This window comes from Nymphalis io, chromosome 13 (genome assembly GCF_905147045.1).
Source record: "Nymphalis io chromosome 13, ilAglIoxx1.1, whole genome shotgun sequence".
NCBI classification, from domain to species: Eukaryota; Metazoa; Arthropoda; class Insecta; order Lepidoptera; family Nymphalidae; genus Nymphalis; species Nymphalis io.
The window spans coordinates 5,610,906-5,626,071 of NC_065900.1; the positions used below are offsets into that span (position 1 = coordinate 5,610,906).

Sequence of the window (15,166 nt, forward strand, 5' to 3'; positions counted from 1 at the left end):
AATTGTATTTGATTTACAAACCTGACTCCTAATTTGATCTTTGCAACTGCTTTCCACCTGCTTATATTCTCACTCTCGTTTTATATTACAATTTTTGAAATAATGAATGTTTCTAAAATAATTAGTTTCAATGGTCAGTAAAATAGTATTATAATATTTTTACTTCATATTCTAGAAAGTTCATATTCATAGCCATTTATTTCTTAATAGACGATCGTGGTCGTGGAAACCCGAAATAACTAATGTGTGTGTCATTTGTATGTGAAATAAGTGCTTATAGTTAACTCATCTTGCGTTTTGTTTCAGAGGATTTTTAAGCATACTGTGTCTGAAAATAACACTTTTACATGAAAGGACGATAAATATTTGAACTGTTAAAGATTGTTAGTAAAAAAAATAAAACGAACAACTTAAGTAAAGTATTTTTTTTATTTAAGCTGTAGCTTACAACTCATTAACCATATGCAGTTTCCTTGAAACTTAAATGTGTTTACATAATACATTCTCATAATATATTTACATATGAAATAGAAAGTAAGGACTAAATACTGATTATATCGCAATGGCAACACTTCTTTGAAGTTAATTATGAGCTGTAGGTTAAACCATTGTTTAAGAAAATTGGGATGCTGACCTTATTATTAAGACATATTTTAAAAATAATACATTACAATGACCTTGAAATCCATAAACGCTAAATACCTCTTCGTAAAAATTTTACACAATAACTTTTACAATCCTAGTTTAACACGTTTTTACAAGTTACATATATCGTAACAAAATTATATCGTGATCTGAAACTACGAAATGTGAGATTTATATTGATTGTAGCGAAGAAGTCAGTCTTTACCTCACTAGAAATGATAACGTAACTAAACCTGACTGTGCGCAAATGTACTCGAAGCGTAGACATCCGGCCAGTCCGGCAGTCTTGTAAATGAACTGTTCGATGCCAACTTGCTCTTGGATGAAGTAATGGATGTGTTTAGTTTTGAACGTATATCGATTCCCGGGGAAAATCGAACTTTTTTCTTATAGCCATTCGATAACATGGAAATGAGAACATTCCAGAAATTTGGGTCACTCCACAAAATAGCTGTTCGCTGATCTCGTTGCTCTTTTAGGAAAGCATATATCGAATTCTCGGGGCCAATATCGGTGAATACATAAAGCGTGTTTTTCGTTTTCAACATTTCGCCTCGAATTTTCTTTATGTTTACGTGGCTGTAAGCTGATGTTAAGTAGTTTGGGGAAAATATTATCAGAACAGTGTCGCTTCCTTTCAAATCATTGGTAAAATGTTTTATAAAATTATCTTTGCAATTTGTTTTAACAAGTTTCGGTTGAACATTGAAGTTTTTGTGATTTTTAAGTTCTGGTAAGATCTCTTTCAATACGAATTCTTCATCATGTTCGGAATATTTTATAAGTATATTCTTATATTGATCAGTATTATCTTGTCTTGAAAAATATTTAAATCGCCGTTTTATCATAGAAATTATTTGGTTTTTGTATATAAAGTATAATATGAGAGCGACTGTTGATAGCGACACTGATGCAGTCACTACTGAAATAAATATGATAAATCTTAGGTAACAAGCTTCCTTTGTCCAGATAGGGCAATGTATTAATGTGTCGTCCATGACCTAAAACATAATAATTTACTGTATATATATATATATCGCAGTTTTCATAGATAAGGTATTAGCTATATTGTAAAAAAAAACTAACTTAATTCTTTTGTTACTATATATCTTTCTTACTACTCAAATTATTGATTGCTTTCTAGGTTACAAGAACTAAAGAGGAATTCAAGCAAACATACCACAGAAATATTATATATAATGATATAAAAAAAACCTTACAGTATAATTACTGTAAGGTTTTTTTTTAAAGAATACGTAATTAAAGATTTAAGCAGTATTAATAATGTATATAAGTAAACTTTTTATCAAACATGTATAGTAAATGCGTTACTTTAAAATAACAAAAAGTAATCTTACCTTCGATTTTAAATTATCTTTAAGATAATCAATGAAAAGAAAGTTTCTGCATCTGCAATTTAAAGGATTGTTTGAAATCCAAACTTCTTTTAATGGCTTTTTGAGCAATTGTTCGTATTTCGATTTTCCATCTTCTATTGAGTACTTTGCATTACCCTGTCAAATAATAATGCATATGAATGTGATATAATTAAGAAATGGTATTAAATTTTGTCGAATAATTTGGCAGTTCATACCCAAATATATTGAATGGAATTAAAGCTGATATCCAAAGTTTCATGTCCGTTAATCCACCAGTCGTCAAATGAAAATTTAAATTTATTATGACTTAAATTAAGCATCCTCAGGTTATAAGTATGAGCAAAAGGTGATGCTCTTGTTACTGCCCAGGAATTATTTTTCAATTCTTTATTTTCAAAGTCTAGTCGATTATAAGCAAAGGTTATAGACATTCTTTGTTTATTGCTACTAAATAGATCTGATGATATTGTTTTTAAATTATTATGTTCCATATTTAAATATATCAAACTTAACAGAGACGAAAATGTTACACTGAAAGATAAAAACAAATTTTATTGAAATGTTGTAAAATGTTTTAGCATCATTCTTGCTAAAATTAACAAACTCACCTCGAAACTTCTTCAATGGAATTATAACATAAATTCAATATCTCCAGTCGTACTAACGACGAGAACAATTTAGACTCTAAGCTTCTTAAGCTGTTGTGACTTAAATCCAGTTCTAGTAAGTTTATTTGATCGTTAAAAGTTGATTCCGGGATGACTGCTATATCATTATATGCTAATGATATATTTGTTATAAGCGGAGAATTGACAAATATATCATACGGTATAACTTCTACGCCACTTCGTTGAAGATAAACTTGTTTCAGATTTGATAAATTCCCAAACATATTCTTTGGTAACGTTTTAATTTTTACATCGTTGTTTAGAATTATAACGGTTTCCAATTTTTCATTCGTTGAAAACAAATTTTGTGGCAACGTTGAGAACTTATTCGAAAATAACGTCAGTTTCTTCAACTTTCTTAAGGGCTTAAAAATTGTCGTCGGTAGTTCGTTAAGTCCGTTGGAACTTAAATCTAATTCTTCAAGCACATCTACACCCGTGAAGAAATCTTTAGAAAACCATGTAACGTTACTTTGCCACAAAGACAGCTTTCTCAACAAGGATAAGTGAGAAAAAATAGTCGATGACATATTCGTCATATGATTATGACTTATTTCTAAGGTTTCCAATCTTTCAAGTGGTTTAAATAATTCTTCAGATAGATTTATATTATTGCAACGAATGTTAAGCCAGGTTAAATTACTAATGTCCATAAAAAGATTATCTGGTAGATGTGTGATTCCATTAACTGATAGAAGAAGTTTTGTTAAATCTTTCAAGCCTGTAAAATGTTTTCTATTGAAGTATCCAGATAAATTCTTTGCATTTTGAAATATAAGCGACATTGTCTTTGAAACTCCAATTTGTCGTAATATATCCTTAAATGATGTTTCCGGTAGTGGGCAATCTTTAAAACTGACTGATTTAAAAGTATTGGGTTCGTTGGCACATTTTGGTAGCTTGCTATAATCTAGAGTGGTTGCGTTTTCGCATTTTATGTTAATATACGTACTCGGTAGCAAATTTATTTTCACAGTACGACCTGAAAAATATATAGTTTTAACTAAATGCTGCAGAAGTTCTCCAATCAATACTTTAAGACATTAGGCTCTTAGTAATTCAATAGCTACTACATTTGGAACTGAAAGCGTTTAAGTGCACTTACCATCGATGTTGCAATTGAGTTCAACAGCAAACGTGCCGCCGCAAACGCAGTTAGGGTGACTTGGACACATCACTCTCGCATTAATTACGTGAGCAACGAGTGCTACTATTAGCACGTGTATCAGTTTGCAATCCATCGTTTCCTATTACATTTGTTCTTCTTTGCTTAAATTATTTTTATATCAGTGAATCCCACGTATGCATCTGAGGTACTGTTCTCATCGTCATCGACTGTAACAAGATTTCACGTTAGAGAAAGAAGAGAGAAGAGTTCTATAAATTTCTGTCAAAACATATAAATTTAATCGTATTTTTTTATCCAGACAAGTTTTCGCTGAACCGTCGATTTCAATGCGCAGCTGAATTTGTTTGTTTGGCATTGCCAACAATGGAATTGAATCCACCATTCGCAGTTTACAAGCAATCGCGAATAAAAATCGCGTTTTAAATTGCTCTGGTTGTTTAATATATTGCTGCTATTCAACAAATATAAAACTACGTCAATATTAGTTTAATCCTAACTTGTATTGAAAATCGAATGTTGTTCTATTGTTGTTTTAAAGTGTTGTAGTTATTGATTTAATATTTTTCTTATAAATTCAGATTAGATTTAATAAAATATATATAAAAGATTTCATATTCATAAATAAAATTTATTTATTTCTTGATTGAGTTGATTTACAACAGTTTTAAAGAATCCAGTTTTAAGCTTACATTATTTATACTAAACACGATTTAAAATAATATAACAGAAATGAAAATATGTGAATATTAATAATACGGTTAACTTCGTTTTAAGCATCTGTATGAGTATATTATAGTATATGTGTTGTTATAAGTATATATGCGTCACACTTATATAAGTATATATACACGTGTATGTCTATATATAGCACAAAATATAAACATGCACAAAAATGTATTATGTGTGTGTTTGAGTAAAAATAATTCATTGAATGTAGTTTATAAATAATTACAACCCATTCAAGACAATAGTAGTGACAGTTACTAGTACATTGCGGTAGACAGTCTGACATCCAAGACAGTGGAACTGTTTCGTAGATAGCAACGTGATTTAATGTCCTATTATTTCACTGTCTTGGATAAGCGAATATAAGAAGGAATCAAATACTTCGAAAAAGAATAATTTGTTTATAAATAAATTTTCGTAAAAATAATATTGAATATTACTTTCTATTAAATATAAAAGAGTGACCAAAATTTAAAAAATATATAATTCTTAGTGTTCTTTCGAAGAACACTAAGAATATTTGTAGATAATGTATTATTTTGTTATGCTTGATCATTTATTGATATTTTCTTAATATTCATCATCATTTATTGATATTTTATTAATAATTAATTTTTAAATAACGAATTATAAACAATACAAACAAATTAAAAAATATATATTTATATGTTCGTTCGCATAACCAATAAGAGTAGCACATGCGACTGACGTACTGAAATAAATTACAGCTGCATTACAAACACTTTTATTATGAAAGCTTTTATTATACTAAGGGTGTGATTCATATAATATGTTATTTACGTATAACATACTTTTCTATATATGATTTGTTTTTAATATACCTAATAATGACTTATTTAAATTTAAAATTAAATATAAAGTTAGTTAGTATTATTTTTTAGTGAATAATTGAAAAGATTGTATTATTCTTCCACTATATAATCTAAAAAACCCTCTCTTAATATTTTTAAATAATAGTTTCAGTTCATCGAACTGTTCTATACTTAAAAATAAACATATGCGTCACACTCTTTACATAAATAGTAAACGTCTTTCTTTTTTAAAATCTTAAAAATAAAGAAACAATTGAATCAATTCGGATTAATATAATAAAAATAGATATTATAAGCCGCAAGAATTTAAAGTGCACACACGAGATTAGTTCGATGGGTTCTAATAAAATATGGCGTATAAATTAAATCGATCATGTGAAGAACGAATATATTAGAATAGTAGCGTGATCGAGCAATTGATATTTAAACACTTCAGCTTCCCTATTATTAAGTAATATTAAGCAATATTTACTCACAATATCAGTAGTTATGATACTTTGAACTATTTTATCTTATTACATATAAAGCTTAAACAATAATTTAGATTCTAACTAAATGAAAGAAAAAAATGCATGTCAATGACAGCCGCCGGTAGAAGCTAGATGTATTGGAAACGGATTGGTAAAATATTTTTTACTGCAGTAGGATTTGCTGCGAATTTATTTTCAACTCGGATATTTTATTGTTATTGGACGAGATAATATTTAAAGCAATGATTTATGTATTTTTAAGGCTTTTTTCATACAATGATTGATGTTTTTCAATTTCACCTTAAGATTACACAAAAAGATTTTTACGAATAAATAATTGATGAGTCTTTTGTTCATTTACTTTTTTAATAAAGTGTGCTAAGTAGCTTTTGTTAATGAAAACTACTATTTCCATTACTATAGCGAAACTGATAACTGGATAGGATAGGATGAGAAAATGTTACAATAGCGTTTATCTTTTTGTACAAGATAGTAAATAACTAAAATAATTAAACACTAGAATATATTTGTATAAAAGTAAATTCTTGTCACAGAGTAGAGACACAGACAAATCCTTTGTTAAAAGGATAAATTGGTAATATTTTATATATAGAAAATCAATGCAATAGCTGAAAATGTTTTGATAAAACCAAATCAAACTATGCAAGCAACGCGTCACGCATATTTCACGAAGTTTCGTTCCAATTAAAAATCAATTCAACGAATTGGTATTTGTTTTATAAAACACTGTATCCAATAAAATGAAATTATTAGTAAACCGAGGAATATCAAATATATTAAATATTTCACCGAAATCATTCTCTAGGTTGGTGTATTATGTATGTTATATCGATAGATGACAATGCTAATGCAAAAATGTAATATATATTTAAATGTAATTCGAGTGATGGGTTAAGTCATAGTTCTATTTTTTTATTTGTCAAAATATTAAAGTGAGATGGCCTAGTGGTAAGAACGCGTGAATCTTAACTGATGATCGTGGGTTAAGCCCGGGCAAGCACCACTGAATTTTTATGTGCTTAATTTGTGATCATAATTCATCTCGTGTTTGATGGTGAAAGAAAACATCGTTAGGAAACTTGCATGTCTCTAATTTCACTGACGTGCTGCCACATGTGTATTCCATCAACCCCTTCTCCTCAAAAAGGGAGAAGAGGCCTTAATCCAACAGTGGGACATTCACAGGCTGTTACTGGCATAAAAAATATTAAGATACCAACTTTATATAATTTTTAAGACATTTGTCTCTTATTGTATTTATTTACATATATTTTTGAAATTATGGCAAATATGCAGCAATATAAAGAATATTACAGCATATTTGCCATAATTTCAAAATTATTGTAGGGTTTTGTTTTATATTTGAAATTAAATCAAATTAAAGTTAGCTCAAATTTCAATCTCAATGCTAGTTTGATTTAGCTAATGGGCAATATTAACAATAGGCCTAATGCTTTGATACATGGATGATGCATTGACTTGGTGTCATAATATTAATAATATCTTTATTGTCTCTGAATGTAGGTTAATATTAATATTATATCCGGGTACATGGTGTCATAAGCATACAAATATATTTTTTAATTTACAATTTAGAAGATACTACTTTTATTGTTGTCGCAAACATTTCAAAATTTTGTTTAAAAAAGCAATGCATTTATTTTCGATATATAATAACGTATAATATAAATATTATGTTACACTAAGGTTACCTACAATAAATTACATTTCAACATAATTCTACGAACCAAAAATTATGAATTACATTGAAATAGTTCAAAAACGTAATAAACACACAGTTTGCGAAATTTCCTTAAGCTCATTAAGTCTTCTTCGTACCAGGAGAACATAATGCCAGAGGTAATACAATAAGGTTTACGGCTTCACAATCACGTACTGCATATCCACTTAACAGAAGCGTACTGCAATTTCCTGCTAATTGGAACTGTCCGTAATGAAAATTAGTTTCGTGGAATTATCAAGACATAATTCCCCTGAACCAATAAACAACAGAAGTTTAACTTGAATTAGAATTGTGAATTTTTCTTTATTTGGCTTTGCCCACGTATGCAAATGTAAAGTATGGAGGATATGTAAGTCATGTCTTAGATAGCTTACGTGTTAAATCAGATTATAACCTATGTATCTCTATTCCAAATTTCACCCGTCGACATTCAAACTTTCATATTTATATCATTATATTATACATAGCTTGTTTCTTTCTTTTGTGTCGTGCATTTTTGTATTGCTTATGTTGATCCTTTATGGCATTCTTATTATTAATGAATCTATTTGTATACAATTAGTAAATGTAGTAACGCTTATTTATATACGATATCATGTGACATGGGGCTATGTATACTAATACGGTAAAAACTTTATACTGTTGTTTATAATAAGTACGTTACTTTAATTCTGATACGTCAAAAATTCGAATTTTCGAAGCTTATATAATATAGTTGAGGTAGGCGCCATTTTGTCACACAATATTGTCTCTTTTTATATATTTATGAAACACCTTAATATTTAGTTAATAGTAATCATGTTCATCGTTTTGATTTTATTAAAATATAATTCGTTAATTGCATTAAAAATATCATCTAAAATAATGTCTCCTTTTTTGACATTCGGGTACGACAGCCAATAACAGAGTTTACGCCCCGTGTGCCTAGTGCGAATTGTTTTCACTTATTGGATAGCGTTGACGTAGACAGCGCCGTCTAGTGACAATAATCGAAATTAGAACTACGGCTTTGTCTTTGTCTTACGGCGCGCACAATGTTCGGAAGAGCGGTCAATAGTGCGTGCGGGCACCTCCACGGCATTGCACCACTGCATGCTCGACCACCTGAGGGGCGTCCTCTACCTCGGGAACTCCTGCTGTCACCTGTCAACGTCCTACGTTGTCCTATAATGGTAGGATGACAATCGTTACCCGGAGAAGACAAATACCCGAAGAAAACGAGCTTAACAGGGACTAAGAAAGCCACTAGGTCATTGAGACCCTGGCCCTTCGAGCCAAAATGAAAAGACACAACAGGTTAATCTGTCGGTGAGGAATAGCCCGGGTAAAGGGGGCAACCCGAGGCCCGTACACAGACTGGCCAAGGCCAGTCAGGAGGAACCAACTCTCTCTCTTTTCCGAGGACGGTAACACCTCCAACTTCCTAACTCCTGGTGGTTTCTGATAATTTCTTGACGTAATACTCAAATCTTTTGGATATTTGAACCCAGGTGCTTAAGTTAGTCCTGTCAATGTAAGACTATATAGAAAGTTACTCATTTGTTGCGATTATGTGTGGTACAGAAGTAATATTAATAAAGTTTTGCAGTTTGAAATAAAAGGCGAGAAAGTAGCGATGTCTTACTTAATGGTAATAATTAAACTTTTGCAATTACCCCGCACGATCTGGGAAAGTTATGAAACGCATTCTCTTATCTTGTCGGAGATCTCAGTCGCGATTTTCTGACAAAGTTATTCAATTATTTTTAGTAAAAAGAAAATGGAATAATCTTTAGTTCTAGTTTTAAGCATAATATGCGTTGTTATAAGAATCTACCAATAAGTTTAGGTCTCTGTTGTGTAAATATTGAGCACAAAGTCAGATTATTAGTTGTTGTAATGTAAATAGATTATCGTTCTCCATTATAAATAATATTACTAAACTTAAATATGAGTAATTTTGTTTAATCAAATAGAAAACCTTCATTAATACATCTTCGAGGGGATTGAAGGCTGGATGAACAAAACCGTTCACAATTGGGTACATTAAATATAAATAGTTGTAAATGCTAATCTTTATTAAATAAATAATAAAAATATTTATTTTTTATTATGAAAAAGCCGAGATGGCCCTGTGGAAAAAGCCGAGATGGCCCTGTGGTAAGAACGCGTGAATCTTAAGCGATGATCGTGGGTTCAAACCCGGGCAAGCACCACTGAATTTTCATGTGCTTAATTTGTGATTATAATTCATCTCGTGCTTTACGGTGAAGGAAAACATCGTGAGGAAACCTGCATGTGTCTAATTTCACTGAAGTTCTGCCACATGTAAATTCTACCAACCCGCATTGGAGCAGCGTGGTGGAATAAGCTCCAAAACCTTCTCCTCAAAAAGAGGAGAGGAGGCCTTTAGCCCAGCAGTGGGACATTCACAGGCTGTTACGGTGGATGCAGTATGAAACAAGGAATACAGGAATATACTTTAATAGATGACAGCAAAACAAAGTAATAAAACTTTTATTGTATTTTATTTTATCCACCAAAAGTAATCAAGCTTGTTTGTTAATCGTTTAAATTGATGAGATTTAAAAACATATCAAATATCTCACCACAAGTCACGAAAGTAATAAAGATTTTTATTTAATTTCGTTTTCCATAACATTTTATGAAAAAGTAAAGCTCTCGCATACGCGTGATTGGCACGTACGCTTTTTGGCGCCCGGTCTTTATTTAACACGGTAAAACGCTTTCACGTGAAAACTGAAGCATTTCACTCATATGAAATTCACGAGCAAAATAAATTTCAAATATATTTCTTAAATTAAATTAGAAATCTTCAACTCTGATCCTGTCGAGGTATTCATTATTTATTTATTTACACAGCTGCCTCTTTTATGACGCAATTGGAAATGACTGCGGGATAAAATTAAAACTTAACGACCCGACTGTAATAACAATGGCAATAAATAAATAATAAATGATGATAAATGGTTATTTTAAGCAAAAGTTATACGCGAGAGCAACCGTAATCTAAATTCGGATAAATTTGCAAAAAGTTTATAATTTAATTAAAATATACTGATACGTCACTATAGTGTTTTACTTTTGGAAAGCTGACGGGAAAATGGGCCATCTTATTATAAAAGGTCATCTTCGCCAACATTTACTGTAAAAGAATTAATCATTACTTACACCATAAATGCCAAAGTTATAATCTTAGATGTTACATCATTGTGACTATAATTACACTAGTTCACTCACTCTTCAAACCATCATACATTGAGTATTGATTGTTTGACGGAAGAATAATTGACAAGATAAAGTGCTGCCCCCGAAAAAAACTCTAATGTATCTAGCGAGCCTATTTAGTATTAATAGACTTTATTAAGTCTAAACCGTTTTACACAATTCTGTAATATTTGTTGAAGTAATGGGCTATCTTACAATAATAGACGTTTTTATCTACAAACATGTACGTCCATGCCTCGGGTTAAATATGGTTTCTTATTTTGTGTTAAATGTTTTATCCGATTTTAAAATTACAAAAACTAAGTCATCGTAGTAGAAATAATCGTTTAAGGTTATAGTGTTCCAAAGTAACTAAGTAAAGTAGCTAAGGGTAAAAATAAAATAGTTTTTAAACACATCATTTGTTTATTATTATTTCAACAAATGCTTTTATAAACTAGTAGTTTTCTATTTTATTTATAATACAAGTATTTATATGTATATAAAAAATTTATAATAAATTATAATTTTAACTAAAGTTAAAATCGCATTGAAAATTAGCAAAGAAAACTAATTTTATATTAATGTACTGGCATCATACGTGTCTTTTTATTATTATTTAATAATTTTTTAAAGTTTTATTCAATCGTGGTATGAGCATTTGAGTTAGCTTGAAGTGTTATGTATGAAGATTATAGAATAAAAACAATTCTATATAAAAAGACCCCTTGTATTTTGTAATTATAAATATATTTTCGCCATAAAGGCGTACAATATCGGGGGTGATACTTAATGACAGTACAAACAATCAGTGAATATTTGCAGTAGGTGCAAAACAGATGCGCCCTAATGTCACGTGCACCCGACGGCCAGAATTAATGCTCCCCTACACGAGGGCTTTTGAAATGCAAATAACCAAATCGATACATTCTACGAGGTCTCGTTACATTATTTACTGCGTTATCACTCATAAATAAAACATTTCTGGAAAAAAATAGGATGGGAAGCTGATCCACTGAAAACTGTATTATTATAAAAATAACTATACTTCAAAATTGTTATTATGTTTATTTAAATTTTATTTCAAAATGAAAGCTTTTGATGTATAATATCTAATGAAGCCAGTTAGACCGACTGTTGGCGTTGCGATGCGTTGCCATGTCATGCGTCGTCGCGCTATATGATAATATGAAACATCTAATACGATGTATTAGATGTATATATATATTTAATTTATAATAATCTTTTTCTTTAAAAAACTCGGTACATTTTATATTTGATATGCCATATTTATTTCATAAACTATCTTTTTATGCATATTATGGTACCCCACTGGTGGTAGGGCTTTGTGCAAGCTCGTCTGGGTGGGTACCACCCACTCATCAGATATTCTACCGCAAAACAGCAATACTTGATATTGTTGTGTTCCGGTTTGAAGGGTGAGTGAGCCAGTGTAATTACAGGCACAAGGGACATAAAATCTTAGTTCCCAAGGTTGGTGGCGCATTGGATATGTAAGCGATGGTTGACATTTCTTACAATGCCAATGTCTAAGAGCGTTGGTGACCACTTACCATCAGGTGGCCCATATGCTCGTCCGCCTTCCTATTCTATAAAAATAAAAAAAAATTATCTGTATAAAAAAAAATCTCAAACGCAGACGCGTCGAATAAAGAACCATCGCCTTTTAACGTCGGGTAAAAAAAAAAACAATTTTAATAGACACAATTATGTTCTGGAAACTAATCAAGTTAAATTAGAGATTTGTAAGATAAAACTTTTTTTAAATTAAATAAATACGAACAATAGATCGTATCAGCAACAATAACTCGCCCCCATCGGCAACAGAAGTGTAATTAATTACGGGGAACCCTAATGCTATGTAATTCGAGTCCATTCAGGACAATACCCTACCTAGCCCCTGCGTTTGATTATCCTAATAACTTTTTGTGTACTTCGATATTTCACACTGAATACATAAACATAAGTGGATTAACTGAAATTGTGCTCAATCTAGACGTTTAAATTAAAAAGATTAATGATTAAAACGGTATATAATCATTATAACTCTAAAACGAGATAAAAATTATTTAGTCAAATTAAAGGTTAAATTGTATTCCTTAAGCAATTTTTTGTATATTACTTAAAGTACGATTAGTATTCTAATTTAATTATATAAACCTATATACTAACAATATAAACTTAGTAATAAAAAATGGAAATATGTATACATAATATAATCACATTTAAAATTAATGAATACCGAATTCAATTCAGTATATTAAAAAAAATTAGCAAAAATTCAAAAAGGTATATTGGTGTACGCAGAGGCGGAGGAAGGTCATTCCAGAATTATTGGTACTGAATATTTAAAACTACCTAAGCCGTTACTAAGGCGTTATATAATCTTGGATATTTCAGCAAATAATTTGTTAACCGTAATAAATTATAGTGAATAAATATAAATATATACCTAAGCACGCTTATAGTTTAAGCCGTGTATTCATTTAGGATGTTTTTAATTATTTTCAATGAAATGGATTCGAGATTTAATTTAAAAAATTAATTAACAAAATCAGAGACATAAATTGATGTATAAAATATATTCGTCTAAAAGTATAAAATGAATACCGAACAGTGACACTGGCAAAAATGATAATTATTTAGAATTTTCTTATTAAAAAACATTTAAAATTAAACTGTTTTTTTAATTATATTTCAAGTCTATTTTGAATTATTAATCATTATAATAGAAGATATGAAGATGGAGAGATTTGTCATATAAAGAAGCATGTTAATAATCTTACTGTAAAGTCATCATCGATGATGTTAATATTGAAATCAATGAATTAAATAATTTTACACAAAAGAAATGGAACAAACGAAAAACAAACGGCATTATCTCTGCGTTTGATATTTGAATACATAAAAAAATGGGACGCTATTTATAGTACAGAAAAGTGACATATTAGTGTACAGTTGAAACACTCAAACAAAAATGTTATATATTTTTTAAACAAAACTCGAAAATCACAAAAAATGTAAGCCCCGTAATAATTATTAGTACAATATATTTTTGTATATTTTTTAATGATGTTAATTTTGTATGTTTAAACGTGTGTTTGTAAGAAATATCGTATGACGTCATTCAATTTCATATTAAATTAAGTTTTATATTTTTGTATTGCCAGAATGCAATCTAATATTAAACTTACCTTTATGAAAACATATCCACAGATACTAAACTTGCACTATATTATAATGTCTTACACACTCTTATTACTTCTTATAAATAAATCTTAAGCATCGAAATAGACTTCGGTATTGAACGATACGATAATTCTCCGTAGAATTTACGTAGACGTTTAACCGCTACGGTGGCTACGACGCGACTGAACCGCTACGTGACTGTCGTTTCGTCGAACAAAATAAAGATATTCGGACACGCTCGGCTGTCGACGAAAATTACCGAATGAAGTTGTTTATATTTGCGTCAAGTTAGATATAATTTAATAGAAACGGTATAATCCATATATATATATATCTATTATTTAAAAACTCTCTGTTTGTTTCATGTTATTATAAATGAATTTCAATTCCACACTTTCAATTCGTAATTTGGTTAATACGTATATTACATTTTAGCTTATGGATTTTTAATGTTATTTAAAAATAATATGATTTTCGAGAATCTTCGTTTTATAAATTTAGTCTATATTATTGTAAAGATTTTATGTTTACGTCTTTGTTTCTTTTATTTAAGATAAATATCTGAGTTTCAAAGATTGATGCGAATATAAAATTGTGACAGATTGCTAGCGCTGAAGCATAAAAAGCTCAAGTAAAAGTTTTGCTCAGTCCGTGTAACCCTCGGGGCATCTTTCAAAATGCTTGTTCCGTTTTTACCCTAAATAATAGAAACGCGATGTTTTTTTTTTTTTGAATAAAGTCGTCTTATATACTCATAGAAAATGTAAAATAAGGTAATAAATAAAGTTCTGGATAAGGATAATATGAAAATGTAAATAAATAGGGTGATTTTATTACAGAAGTCAAAAATATGATTTAAACTCCTATCAACTATACGATATAAAATTGTATGTCCTTGATAATACACAGGCTCATTTAACTTTTATAATATACTGTAAGTAAGATAACCGCTGGCAGATGGGCTTGCACGACGCTCAGTCAGTAAATACTATACACAATAGCATTCAAAATTCAGTGATCCAAATGTCATTGTAAGAAATAGTGAGTGAGTAAATAGTGAGTAAATAGTGAGTGAGTGACCTTGAGAGTAATATATGAAAATTTTATACAAAAACAATAATCAAAAATCTATAT

The 15,166-nt window shown here is 29.9% G+C and overlaps 1 protein-coding gene across 1 annotated transcript; it reads right to left on the reverse strand.

Moving 5' to 3' along the window:
• Positions 1–420: 420 nt before the first annotated feature.
• On the reverse strand, positions 421–14,198 carry LOC126772792 (protein toll-like). The gene is made up of 6 exons (XM_050493371.1): positions 14,038–14,198; positions 3,798–4,027; positions 2,633–3,674; positions 2,240–2,555; positions 2,004–2,159; positions 421–1,646 (listed from the first exon to the last, which is right to left on the reverse strand). Exons 2-6 carry the CDS (start codon positions 3,931–3,933, stop codon positions 873–875), a joined length of 2,424 nt encoding a protein of 807 aa, XP_050349328.1. The 5' UTR covers positions 3,934–4,027; positions 14,038–14,198; the 3' UTR covers positions 421–872.
• Positions 14,199–15,166: the final 968 nt, after the last annotated feature.